This window comes from Notothenia coriiceps, unplaced genomic scaffold, assembly GCF_000735185.1.
Source record: "Notothenia coriiceps isolate Sejong01 unplaced genomic scaffold, NC01 NC01_scaffold00022879, whole genome shotgun sequence".
In the NCBI taxonomy this organism is placed as follows: Eukaryota; Metazoa; Chordata; class Actinopteri; order Perciformes; family Nototheniidae; genus Notothenia; species Notothenia coriiceps.
In genome coordinates, this window is record NW_011355580.1 from 30820 (window position 1) to 45598 (window position 14779).

A 14779-nucleotide genomic window follows, 5' to 3' on the forward strand; every position below is an offset into this window, starting at 1 on the left:
AAAATCTGATCAGCTCATTTTCAGACAGGTTTTTATAGAAATGGATCAAGACAAAAAAAGAGAGAATCTTTGTTCCTGAAACTTTCAGAGTCTCTTTCCACAGAGGGGACACATGTTGATGTAGGAGAGACATGAAAAGAGGGGACACATGTTGATGTAGAAGAGACATGAGGAAGAGGGGACACATGTTGATGTAGAAGAGACATGAAGAAGAGGGGACACATGTTGATGTAGAAGAGACATGGAGAAGAGGGGACACATGTTGATGTAGAAGAGACATGAAGAAGTGGATTTTACATAATAGGTGACCTTTAAGGAAAGGATCTGAGGCCTGCATAAAACGGGAAATGTTAACCTTTAATCCTGCCGTCGAAGTTGGGGTTGGTGGCGACCTTGAGTCCGGGGTGGGGCATCAGGAAGCAGGAGATGTTGGTGAAGCAGGAGTGGATGTGTTTACGGACGTTCTGCAGCTCCTCGTGCTGGTTCTCTGAGATCTGCAGCACACACACACACACACACACACACACACACACACACACACACACACACACACACACACACACACACACTTGCGTCAGGATTTAAGGCGATTGCTTAAAATGCATGTTATTAAGTGAAATCTGACCTTCAGTCTCTTCTCCAGGAAATTCATGCCTCCCTCCTGTCCGTAGGGAAACTCGTAGGGAAAGCTCCAGTCTCGAACCAGGAAGATCATAGACTAAAACCAAAAAAGTATCATTTTTAAATGTCATTTCCTGACACTCGGATGCAGTCAGCACATTAAAGAGAGTGGAAAGGATTGAGGTACCTGAAAGGGCTTGAGGAACGTCTCCTCCATGGCTAGTCTGCCGTACTCAGTGAAGAGCTGGAGGAACACAGATAAGACAGTCAGTTTTATTAAACATCAAAGTGAACCTTAAAGGGACAGTCTGGATGTTTTGAAGTGTGGTTTTTGTGTATTTTAACTACTTTATCTTGTATTCAGACTGTCCTTCTGATGTTATGCATGCTCTCTTGAAAGCCACCAGACTCCATTGACAAAACCACTCATTTAAACTGAACAGAAATAAGGAGTTTATGGTGCAGCGCTGCCTCTGTCTGTTAGTTAGTTTGTGTTATTGTGTGTCTTCGGTGCATCCAAACCAACACTTTGATTCACCACGGTCACACAATAACACTAAATAACTTACCAATCATTGCAGCGGTACACCAGCAGCTCCTGTGTTGGGTCAGGTTAAAATGACTGTTTTGTGAATGGAGTCTGGTCGCTTCGTCTAACAGAGTGTTGACTTGAACTTAAGTTGATTTATTTAGGTGAATACACTCTTCAAAACATACAAACTACCCCTTTAAGAGTCTATGGGAGCACATTCATCCAGTATGTGGGTTTGTTTGGTGTTTATTTCACACTATAACTGCAATGGTGTTGTCATTTTTACCTGCAGGTGCTGAAGGTCGTCTTCTTGTACATTCTGTGAGATGTTGTAAACCTGAAAAATAACAATTATTATAGTATAATAACTGTCACCTGGTTATATATTTGTATCTATTGAATGAAGAGTGAAACAGGAACATAACGGTACTTAAAAGTACATATAAAAAATACAAAGCTAAACCAATATGTACAACAAGAAAAAACTATAAAATGTGAAGAAATGCTGGAGAAACTATGTTCAAGAAAAATTATTTCGAAAAGATGAAATCTACAATAACATACTAAAACAAAATGTGAACATATGTACAATATATGGGAATGGTGTCCAAAGATTGTGAACAGGTTTACTAAAAATGTCGACCTCTTGGTGTCGCTAAATGAAAGGTCAGGCAAGCATCATTACACAATGTTTTGTGTCGATCCATTAAATAGAGACATCTCAGTCCGGTGTTGTAATGACGTACCAACTCCTAAATGTACAAACCTATATTCAATCAGATAAATCAAAGCATCCTCTCCTGAGGCGAGGCGTACCTGCATGGAGCTGATCATGGTGCTCAGAGCGAACACGGTGGCCGAGTCTCTCAGAGTCGACTGGCTGTCAAACGTTCCCTGAGTGTCCATCAGCAAAACAGCCACCTGAGGAGGAGCATACATAGAAATGATATATATAATATACATACATTTAAATAAGCCCCAAATTTAACAGCTGTAACAATAAAGATGTGGACATTAATAAATCAATAATAGTGATCCAATGTCATAACAAACATTATGCTAAAATGGATCATTAAGTTATTTTACATTTAGTGCTTTAGGATATTTACATATATTTATTTTTTCCTTTGATTTGGTTAAGCTTTAAGTATGTTTTGATGATCTTACTTTTCTACTTTAATATACTTTATTTAATTCCTGAGTTCTTCTTCCACTTCTTCTGCATGTGGCTGATGCAGGTGTAAAACAGGTGTTTCAATGTAAACATGTTTTCCTTTAAATGTGGTTTGATTTGGAGCTTCTGAGCTATAAGGTGAGAAACAGACCTGTTGCAAAGATCTTAAAAGGTATTGCATAAAGGATGAATTGAAGTGTGTCAAATGTAATGTCTCATTGTCCCTCTTGTGTTTAATGGCCTCCTCTCTGCAGGATGTATCCGGTCTTCACCTTGGTGCCGTCGGGTTTGTCCACCAGGAAGACTTCGCTCCAGATCTGGATCCCGGTGGTCTCTCTCTCGGACCCCCCCCTCCAGGAGAAGCCGGTCAGAGGCTCGTCTGCAACGCCCAGCCAGCCCTCAGACGCCTGCACACATTTATTCATTTCATTTACTCTCAGTCAATTGAAATAAATATTTGTCTAGGAATACATGCATGAAAAAAAAGACAATTGTTTGCATTTTTTTCATTTATTTAGCTTTTATTACTTTGTTAAAACATTTTTTTATTTAGAGATAGTTTTTGTGTAAAAATAATAAAATTAAAATAATGATAAAAACAATAAAATAATAATAATATTAATTTAAAAATAATAATGCAAATAATAAATACATCATGCCAGATCTTACGTGGTTGTACATGTAGCGCAGCATGAAGTCCATGAGGAAGGACTTGCCCTTCCGGAAGGCTCCGGCCACAGAGATGGCGACCACTTCTCGGTCCCGGACCTCGGCGCTCAGCAGGATCCGGCTCAGCGCTGCCTCGTCCAGCTCGAAGGTGTGGTCGTCCTTCACCAGCAGGACTTGAATCGGCCGCGCCCGTCCGTCAGGCTCCTCCTCCTCCGAGCTCCAGTCGTACACCGGCTTGTCGCTCAGGGACCCTGTAGGACAACACGGAGAGATGATGGCTTAAAGGTCCCCTAATATACTGTTTTTCATCAATATATTATAGGTCTCAGATATATACAGAGCATGTCTCTGAAGTGTTTGGCTCCAAACACCAAACGGATCATTGCAGCATTACCCATAATCCCCTCTGTTTCAGCCCTGTTTCCAAAGTGCTGATTCTCTGTCTGTTACTTTAGATGAAAATAAGGAGCCCCTCCCCACGCCCCTCTGAGAGACATTTGGTTAAAAAGAACACAATAGTGCTCTAGGAGGAGATTTAGGTGATAAGGTGGGGGGGTATCTTGGTTGGTGATTGGCTAATGGTTACAGAAGACAAAACATCGTTATGACATCATAAAGTGGCCAAAATCTGATCAGCTCATTTTCAGACAGGTTTTTATAGAAATGGATCAGGACAAAAAGAGAGAATCTCACATGTTGATGTAGAAGAGACATGAAGAAGAGGGGACACACATTGATGTAGAAGAGACATGGAGAAGAGGGGACACATGTTGATGTAGAAGAGACATGAGGAAGAGGGGACACATGTTGATGTAGAAGAGACATGGAGAAGAGGGGACACATGTTGATGTAGAAGAGACATGAAGAAGAGGGGACACATGTTGATGTAGAAGAGACATGAAGAAGAGGGGACACATGTTGATGTAGAAGAGACATGGAGAAGAGGGGACACATGTTGATGTAGAAGAGACATGAAGAAGAGGGGACACATGTTGATGTAGAAGAGACATGGAGAAGAGGGGACACATGTTGATGTAGAAGAGACATGAGGAAGAGGGGACACATGTTGATGTAGAAGAGACATGAGGAAGAGGGGACACATGTTGATGTAGAAGAGACATGAAGAAGAGGATTTTGCATAATAGGTGACCTTTAATATAACGTGTTTGTGTTGTCTTTTGATTCATGCATGTGTGGATTATGAGACCAATAATGGACCCCTGGGATCAGTCATGCAAAAGGCCCTATTACCTCTACTACATATGAACCAGAAACACACACTTTTGGTTGTAGTTTTGGGTCTATTTATGGCCATTTTTTGTGACTCCTTAAGTTCATTTTGCCTCTGTGGTCATTATGAATCTTATTGATATAGAAGTGCCGGGGGAATTACAATATATTTAAAATGTTTTACTGTATTTTGTTGCATCCATGTGTGGATTTTGAGACCAATAATAAGCTTTTATTCCTCCTATACAAAACCACTTCTAATTTGCACTGGAAAGTCGATTAAAATCAAATCATATGAGCGGATGATCTTCCAGAACTCCTCAGTGGTGAGAGGGAAACTGAGCGGTCCATTAAGCTGACAGGAAACAGGAAGTTGAGTCCATTACTCCTTCCTGTTAGCAGCAGATTAATAGCATTGCATGAAACCTTGTTAATACTAATAATAATGAATCCTGCCATGAAGTCCTGTGTGTGTGTGTGTGTGTGTGTGTGTGTGTGTGTGTGTGTGTGTGTGTGTGTGTGTGTGTGTGTGTGTGTGTGTGTGTGTGTGTGTGATGAGATCATTCAGAGCTCTTCCTGTGTGTTTAGTGGCACAGTGTGTTGCCGTTATGCAGAGCTTCTCGATGTAACCGAAGTACTCAGATATTTAAATTAAGTAAAAGTATCTTTATTATAACTATAATACACCACTGTATACGTTTCAATGTACACCTTTTACACATTTATTTGTAGTACAATATGCACATTTTAAATGTAATGTATTATTTTCATTTAAATATTTGTATTCATCCTTTCATTAAACATTTTCTTCTTGTGTATTTATAGATATTGTGTAACGTTTTTGAATCAACCCCCCTAAGATAAATAAGAAATGTATTTGATAAATGCAGTTTAAAAAAATTAAACAAGGAGCTTAATCACAGACTTTACCGCTTTGAAAATGGTACATTTCTTGGAGAGAAGAATGAAAGTGATCAGCAAGATATCACATATTTGCAGCCTCATCAGAAAATGACTGATTTTGCTTTTGGTAAATTTACAAATAGTGAAAAGAGTATGTGATGTTCATTCTGAGGCATCTTACATTTGACCAAGGCCATGTGACAGATTAGCTGGTCACATTTGCGAGCTAAAAGATTAATGCAGGATGCCAAGAAAGCACGTCGGTGAATAATTGAAGGAGGAACCAGCAGCCAAGGTTCCTGTCAGTTTGAGTTCACTTCTCCTGCAGAGGCCTCACCCTTCGCCGGCTCAACCTGACGATACTGCTGTTGCTCCTGCTGCTTCTCCAAAAGCAAGCCAAACACGTCTGCTAAAAGTGGGTCAAACCAGATCATCTCTATAATAACTAAACAGCTGCATTAACACATTTTCACGTAAATGTAACCAGTCAATTTCCCTCATCCTGCAGGACTGGATGTGAAGTAACACAGAGGCATGATACATACCTGGATACTGATCATAGCATTCAAGATTAGTATTGATATGGAGATAATAAGGGCTATTTCCTGATGCATTATTACATAATGTAATGCTAAGTGCAGCACAGAGCATCATAGGAGGCTCAGTATGACAAACACAGTGAAATCAGAAGGTTATTGGCAGGCCTTTTGGGGCCTGGACCGCCCAAACAGAGGCTTACCTGCATGAAAAAAGCACCACTACAGGCTATAATGCTGGAATGGTCTGCTCGTTTATGCATATTAGCTCGAAATGCATGCAGGGACAAATAGGGGGTAAAATAACAACAGGGGTTATATTATTATTATTAGTATTATTATTATTATTATTATGGGTTTGAAATAAAAACAAACAGGTCGTAATTTGACTGAGAAACAAGACTGTAATGGAGGAATCTGGAGTAAACATATAATTGGCTGCATTGCTTACACGCCTCGACAGGAATAAGAAAAAATGTACGTCAAGGAGAGAATAAAAAAACGGAATATTTGTACGTACACTCACCCCAGCTGTCTCTCTCTTTGCGGTGTTTAGCCATGTTCCTGTCCTTTATATCCCTGATGTGTTTGTGCGAGAATCAGCGACCCTACTCGGTATTCATGGGTGTCTTAGGGCGGGGAGGATGCTCATCTCCTCCGGAACGATGCTCGATGCTCCGAGGAGGATGATGGAGCTTTTTATTCCTTCAGGATCTCATGCGTGCAGACAGGGGGCGCTGCTGTCTGTTGTTCCTGCTAATGGAGCAGCCTAATAATGCAGGACAATTACTTGTGGTTCAGAGGGAAATGTACTCAAAAGACTGCAACCGCTGCGTATGTAAGGTATGTTTGCAATGCAAGTCTTTTATTGACGCTTGTGTGAGAACGAAATACCATTTGTCGTCAGCAGGTGGCGGTAGGGACAAAGAGAATAAGGACTACGTGCTGCCTTCAAGGTCAGTCGTAAATATCTACACTAAAACAACATTTATGAATACACTAAGATTGATGGAAGCTGTTTACTTAGCATTTTGGTTTTTCAATGTGGAGCAATTAAAAATTGTCAAAATTCTGATAAATGTCAGCATTTGAGAAAAAAGTAAAAACCCGAAAAAAGTAAAAATTCTGTGAATATAGTAAAACTATCTGACAAAATAGTCAAAATATGAACAGAGTAAACATTCTGGAAAATGATGTGAGAAAAGTCAAATATCAGAGAAAAAAGTAAAAATTCTGAAAAAATAAAAATTCAGTGAAAAAGGGAAAAAACCTGAAAAAGTAAAAATTCAGATTTTTTTGGAAAAAAAAAGCAAAATTATGTGAAAAAAAAAAAATTCTGTCAAAGTTACATCATAACACAGTTCTTTGATTTGGCTACTTATGCATCAACATACAGTAAACAAATAATGCACTTCATATGGTCAATCTAGGCTTTTCTGTTAACTATAGCTGTCATACAAACATTTGAGTAAAAAGTAAAATATGTTATTTTTCTTAGAATGAAGCAGGAATTGTATATACTTGAAGTTCTTAAGTTATTATAGTACTCCAACAAAAAGTTGGTGCATAATCATTTACATAAAATAAAATCACTGTTATGGTGCAGCTGAGCCGCACATCTACATTAGCATTTGTACATGCTTTGATAAAAAAAACAATCATTGCTTTATTAAAGTTATTTGTATTTAATGCTAGAATTCCTGCTGAGCATGAAGGAGACGGAGCCTTCTTCTTCTTCTATTGTTTTATTAACAGTAGCTTGCATCCATGACGTTGATTTACTGCCCTCTAACGGTTCCTTCACTCCCTACAGGTTTCAGAGTTAGAGACGGAACAGCAACTGAAGTTTATCTCTGTTTCCTCGCCAACAAAGAGGGACGCTTTTCTTCTGTTTTTGGACTTGTATTCGACGCCATCGCACGTGTTAAAAAGTTGAAATGCAAGGCGTTGTCGTCCACGGTGTCTGCATTGTGAAAGGTGAGTGAAAGTTAGGGGCGAAGCTAAATTATCTCGCTAGCTGTTAGCTTAGCCTGGATGCTAAGCCTGTCTAATAGTGACATTTGGATCAGGCTATTTGCTGGAATGACCCCCAGTGTCAAGCCTGTCTGTTAGTAATATTTGAATCAGGCTATTTGCTGGAATGACCACATATTCATTGCTAACTCAAGCTAATGTTGTTTTAGTGGGCAGGACGAGCTCTTAATAACTTTAATTTGAGTTTACGATAAATTAAATTCCTAGGTTATGCTGATGTTGTTGTTGGGTGACATGTCATGGTTTGCAGAGGTGGAAGAAGTACTCAGATATTTTACTGAAGAAAAAGTAACAATACTAAATTGTAAAAATACTCTGTAACAAGTACGCATTTTCCACAATGGCCCAAAAAAAACCATTACGTTATTGTTTTATCAATATTAATGCATTAAAGACACTTGGTAAAAGTGGGGATTATTTGAATCTCTTTGTGTACTGCTGGGTAGCTTGACCCTAAATGCTTTATTGATGGATTTATATTCTGTAATATAAATCCAAATGCAAAGTAGGGGGGAACATGTAGTGGAGTAAAAAAGAAACAATGCCTCCAAAATGTAGTTAAGTAAAAGTAAGTAAGGAGGAAAATACTCAAATGAAGTACACGTACCTCAAGTATTGTACTTATCCACCACTGATGGTATGTAACACAGTCCCTCTTAGATGAATTTAAGGTAAGTGTGTGTCAACGTTGTGTCACCATTACACACGTTCTTACTACTTTGTTCCAGATTTCACTAAAAGTTTAAAGGTATTAACAGTATCCTAGTTTAAGTATGACAGTACAACTACAGAAAGTTATATCATTATTAATGTGTCATTTACTAAAGCTTCACTTAAACTAAAGCAGCATTTCCATGTCATGTTAAATCTTAATTTGTAAAGTAACTCCAGATGTAAAGATGGAGTATAAGTATATAGTGGCATATAATTGAAATACTTGTATAACCAGTTGTGTAGGAGCTACTTTTATCTTGTGCTTACTGTTCTGCAAAAGGAAAGGTACAATATGAAATCTTGATCTTTTGTAAAAGTGCAAATATATTAACAGCAAAATGTAAAGTGCAAAAAGAAGAATGGCTCCTTTCAGAGAGTAACATATCCTTATACAAATCATAATTCTAATGTTTTAACATGTAATACGCATTTCTATGTGTGTCTGATAGTTGAATCTATATCACAGCTTCATATTTAAGAAGTTGACATGTTTGGTTGTAAACATCTTTATCTGTCAGAAGGATAATGTAATGCAGTAAAATGTGCAGTGTTTGTCTCTGAGGTGGAAGTACAGAGCAGCATACAATTGAAATACTCATGTCACCAGTTGTGGATGAAGTACTCGTATGTTTTTATTGTAGTAAATATAGCAATACTCCTCTGTAAAAGTGCTATGTTAGAAGTACATAGAAGTACTACAAGTTCATTTTTTTACTTACAACATCCATGTCCATAGCACAGTATCGTATCATCTTGTTTAGTATGTAAAACAAGAATCTCCTGTACATGTATTCCAGCTGTTGAATATATGTATTGCCTCTGAGATGTAGTGAAGATTAAAGTGGCATAAAAAGGAAATACTCGAAATTGTACTCAAATACAGTAGTTGAGTAATACATGTTTTTGGCTACTTTCCACGTTTAATGTCAGGTTTTCTTAACACTTTTCCACCAAATCTTCAATCCATCAAGTGATCAGTTTAGTATAAGCAGTAAAAGTTCAATGTTTTACTGACAACGTCCATGATGTCCATAGCACAGTATCGTATCATCTTGTTTAGTATGTAAAACAAGAATCTGTACATTGTTTCCAGCTGTCGAAAATATATGTATTGAAGTAAAAAGTACATTATTAGCCTCTGAGATGTAGTGAAGATTAAAGTGGAATAACAAGGAAATACTCAAGCACCTCAAAATGGTGCTCAAATACATGTTTTTGGTTACTTTCCACCTTTTTAATGTCGGGGTTTTCTTAACACTTTTCCACCAAACCTTGTCTCTGCTTCAGGACATGGAGCACGGAGGAGAACCGCCTGAGTCTCAGTGATTAACTCATACATTCAGGACTTCATCAAACCCCATCGGCCTCAGATTGGATTAACTCAATGTGAAGCAGCGTCTGGTGGAAAGCGAGCATGGATATCTACCCCCGGCCCAGCGGAGAGATCCAGAGGAGGAACCCTCAGCACGACTTCGAGCTCCTCCAGAGGGTGGGCAGCGGCACGTATGGAGACGTCTACAAGGTACAGAGAAGTCGTTAGAGCTGCTGATGTGTGGCTTCAACGTCACGTGACTACGAGCGCTGTTTGTTTTCAGCCGTGATAACATGTGGCTAACACATTTGGCAGTAGCTGTTGAACTAGAGCCAGGTTCCTTCATGCTTTGTTACAGCCTTCTGCTGCTACTTAAATATACTTATTATTAGCAGGATAAGCTGCCGTTGACAGCACATAAGGGTTGGATTCATACTGTTACTCATCTGACAAAACTGTTCCATGAAAAAGTTAATTAAGAGTGAGATATAACACAATTATTAGTTGATCAAAAGCAAATGGAGCTGCAATGAAAGGTAATGAGCAACAGAAATGCTGTTCAAGTCTCTCAAACCTGGAGATTAGCTGTGTATATCTGTTTTATATCATATAACAGTGAATATATTTAGTTTTTAAACTGGTAAAACAACACATTTAAAGACCTCACCTTTAACATTTGAAGTATGATGGACATCTTTTAACTTTTTTGGACATTTTATACACTAAACTAGAGTGATTGATATTAAATTGAATCGTCCTGCAGCCTTAAAAAAAAAAAAAAAACATAGTTATTGATTCATTTATTCAGTCAAATGCCAAATCTTTGCTGGTTCCAGCTTCAAAATAAAACCACTTCTCTGGTCACACATGACAGGAAATGAACTGTGTTTGTGTTTCGGACTGCGGGTCATGCACAAGGAATTGTCTCTATCTTTTGAAATGTTATAAACGATTAGTGAATATTAGGGCTGAAACATTTGGAGTGAATGTGTAATCAAGATTATTTTTGGACTGATATTGCAGTTGCTATATGAGTCACGATATTGGAGGTAATTCGTTATTAGCATTTCCATTGCAACATATTTATTACAAATAATCATTGTGACACTTGTCAGCTTTGCAGGATCAACCTTTTAGAAGGTATTTTGACACGGGCAGTCTTTAACACATACCATTTGGATAGTAAGTGCGATATCAATCAAATTCCCATAAACCGTTTAGACTTGTCTGTTAAGCAAGAATTAAGTCTGCAGATTATTATATTATAAAGAATAGTTGCAGTTCTAGTTGTTTCCCTCGTGATGCAAGCTGCGTTACAGTTAATTAAATACTTTCCTTAAACCCGTTTGACCGAGAGATTAACAGTGACTGCTTGTCCCTGCTTGCCCTTTTTACCCACAAAACGTACTGTTTTCGTTCCAATTCTTAGTATAAAAAAAGCATGGATAAAAGCATGGATATTGGCTTACAATCAGTTATCGAGTCATTTTATATGAAGCCATAATCAGGAGTCTTCAAAAGTATTCAAAGTTGATAAATCAATTTAGCGAAAATGAAGGCAATTAAATGGCATTTTCCAAGATATTACATTTTGTAGCTTGTTTTCAATAAGTATATAAATGGTCCAAAGAGGTTGTATTTTACAGTCTGCCTGAATGTAATCATTGCGTAGGTGTGTAGTGTGATTCTATATAGTTTATTTATGGCATCCCGTTGGGTTTGACGTCATCTGAACAGGATATCGCACGCTCACTGCTTGATAGCGCGCGAAGCTCCGTTTACGCCGGTTGCTAAACAACATCGTTATGGGGAAATGCAAGTCTGCGTCCAAATGGTTGGAAGATAAGGAGGAAGGACAATCAATACTGTAGTAAATGTGAGGTAAAGTGTGTCGCCAATGTAACCGGTTAGAACTCAAAGTGGCGATGAGGTCTTAAAATGTATGGAAAGGGTCTTAAAAAAGGTCTTAAAAGGTATGACATGTGACTTCAGGATTCCTGCATATACCCTGTATTTGTATATGTGTATAAATAACCAGTACACTTGTAAAGAGTTCTGGTCGCAATATTTGATAAAACAGAGTATTCTTTTGTCCTAACGTAATCTACAATCTTTAGCATGTCTGTTTCACTAGCTCACCATCTACAATAGTTAGCTAATTGGCTTTTATTAATAACAAATCTTAGGCATTGTAATTACTGCACATGGACACTTACTTTTATATGTTATTCTTGTGATGGTGTCTCTGTTCAGCATTCGATTTAGGAATGAGTTTGATGTCTCAGCAATCTGCAATAAAGGACAGACACAGGAAGAAGGGTGAGGTTACATTTTAGTCATAGCTACATGTCATATCTATTCAGTAGTACAAACTATATAATAGTTGATTATACAAGTGTATTTTCTTTTATCTATCACCTTTAATGCCCATGAAATGTCAAAACCCACTGATGTATTTTGCACAGTCAGACTCATACACTGCTGCTTTGCCTTCTGGAGAAAAGGCTCCCACTGTGTTCAAGAAACCATTAAAAGGTTTTACAGACACACACTGCTGCAGAACACGCACAAACAAGTCCTCATTTTTTCTTCTATCAGAGCTGTATGTTGTAAGACCATTGCATGTACCTTGCATATCAGGTATACAGGCTTGGGGAGGGTACAAAGAAAAGGTTAACTGTATTCCTTGACAGTCAACATTAAGTAAAGATGTAATCAGATAATTCAATACAAAAAAATGGTGGATGTTTTGACACGCCTACTGCCTGAACCTGCTTTCTTTGCTTCATTTGTTCTGTTTTTAGTTCAGCAGGTGAACCTATATGTTCATAAAATAGTGTGTGTGAGCTTAACTGTGTATTAAACTAAAATTGAGCATTTCCTGTCAGCTTAGATTGTATTTCTGCTTGTTTAAACTGTAGGATGTGCTTATGTGTTTCAGTGTTGGTGTACAGGCTGCTGCCTGGATCTGCTGAGTGAAAGGCAAGTTTTCCTAAAATCATTTCTGATGCTAAATATCCTGGTTTCTTCTTTCTAAGGTCACACTGTTCTGTTGTGTGATATCAGACACTTCAGTAAAAACATCTTACTGATATTTATTTTCTCTTGGATTTATTTGCATTGCATTTGACATTGAGGTAATCCAATAGTAATGGAAAGTAATCAGGTTACATTACTTTTATATTTTGATACTCTGATTATGTTACTGATTACTATTATTCTTGCACGTAACTAGATATTGAAATGGGATCCATTTTTAAAGTGACCCTCCCAAATCTGCAGATATATACATATTCTACAATTCCATAACACATAGCGAGTGAAACTGGTTTATTCCACCAATATAAACATCTTCCATGTGTTGGAGACACCTGACCTGCCTCCTTTTCTCCTCTAGTCCACGCCTGTCCTGTGTTCCAGCCCACAGACACCAGCTGCTCTCTCTCCTACAAGATTGTTGCTGTTGTCACACTGTCATTGTGCTCCAGCTGTTCCCTGTCTGTCCTCTGCTCTCTGTCCTGTATGCACACTGTTTTAGCCCACTCCTCCTCTGCAGACTCTACAATGCTCAGTTGTGCACTTGATTCTGACCCTAGGTAACAGGAAGTGAATGATCATCCCTCTGATTCCTTTCTTTCCTTTACCTCTGTCTCCTTGGAATGACATTTACATACTAAGTTCCTTCCCATCTTCTTCCGGCCTCATTAAGGCCCAGTGGGCCTTACAGGGCTAAGGCCCGGGACCCCCGCTGACAGTGACGATTATCCACCCCATTAATGAACATCATGTGAACAATCTCTTGTTCTTTTGAATACTGTAAATCCTGAACAACCCTTTGAACACTTGTTACACATTTCTGCTCCACACCTCTAAATCTGCACAGCTCTCCAATTTGAATATAGCATTTGTCTTATTTTATTTTACTGTACTCTGTGTAAATGTTTTCTTTCTTCATTATTTAAATGTCTTTAAAATAGTTTCTGAACTAACTTTGATAATAGTGCTATTTTTTGCTCATTTAAGAAAAGCATATTCTTCTTTTTGTGTCTTTGTATGCACCATGTATACCAGAGCAAATTCCTCGTGTGTGAAAACGTACTTCGATAAAAATGATACTGAATTTTATTATACTTATTTAAATATAGGGAGGTGGATGGTGGGCCTAATGAATGGCTGGATTTCATTTGTTTTATAGGAGTTTTGTTTGATGTAAATCCCAAGAAGAAATACATTGAAAGCTGCATATATTTTTAATAACATTGTAAAACATATGGCAAAATCCTACACATACTGTAAGTGTTGATTTTACTTGATTAGGGAGTACACATATAAACTACATTCATGTTCCACAGAGAACATCAGCTTACACTGAGATAACATTTCTTCCCTCAGCAGGGCTGTAGTCGGCCAAAGTGCACACAGACAGGAAGTCTGCAGCAGAGACAATGGAAGGACCCTAACAGCACGATAGCATACTTAATGCTCCATCATGATATTGGTTAGAGACGTTTATTGCTTGGAGGTTTAATTAGTTGCCCTTGAAACACATGCTGCTAATGACAAACAACATACACACATCCTTTAATGAAATAAATCACTTTGCAGTCTGGTGTCACCCAAAACATTATAATAAGTATTTCTTGGATATAAGTTCCTACATTTTGACACACAGATACTCGCCACCCTAACTTGCACAGCTTACTACAGAAAGAACAAACTACTTCCTGTATTGGCCCTGAATGTGAATCATGAGCTGCATCCCAAGTCTCTTATGGCGCTTTTCCACTGCAGGACCTAGCACGGCTTAGTACGGTATGGTTTGGCCTTGGTAGGCCAGGCTCACTTTATGCTGCGTTTTCATTACAGTTTAGTAACAGGGGTAGTAACTATAGTAACGCAGTGTAGGCGGGGCGATCGGCTGTTCGGCGGGCGGAGCGGCGCTGCATAAAACTGCCGTGACGTCATCTTCGATGCGAACCACAAAACCAAAACATCAGCCGTTAGCTGTTAGCACTCAGAGCTCACAGCTCTTCATATCTGTTCAGAAACTAGGC

At 38.4% G+C, this 14779-nt stretch overlaps 1 protein-coding gene across 1 annotated transcript in view; it reads right to left on the reverse strand.

The window, feature by feature from the left end:
• atl1 (atlastin GTPase 1) overlaps positions 1–6450 on the reverse strand; it is a 32305-nt gene extending 25855 nt beyond the window's left edge. Inside the window, exons 1-8 of the mRNA XM_010781216.1 lie at positions 6192–6450; positions 2997–3247; positions 2600–2734; positions 1970–2074; positions 1440–1490; positions 809–865; positions 626–718; positions 356–494 (exon numbers count right to left, since the gene is read on the reverse strand). Of these exons, the coding sequence (XP_010779518.1) occupies positions 356–494; positions 626–718; positions 809–865; positions 1440–1490; positions 1970–2074; positions 2600–2734; positions 2997–3247; positions 6192–6225 (865 nt within the window). The 5' untranslated portion in view covers positions 6226–6450. The remainder of the gene's footprint in view (positions 1–355; positions 495–625; positions 719–808; positions 866–1439; positions 1491–1969; positions 2075–2599; positions 2735–2996; positions 3248–6191) is intronic.
• Between the last annotated feature and the right edge of the window lie 8329 nt (positions 6451–14779).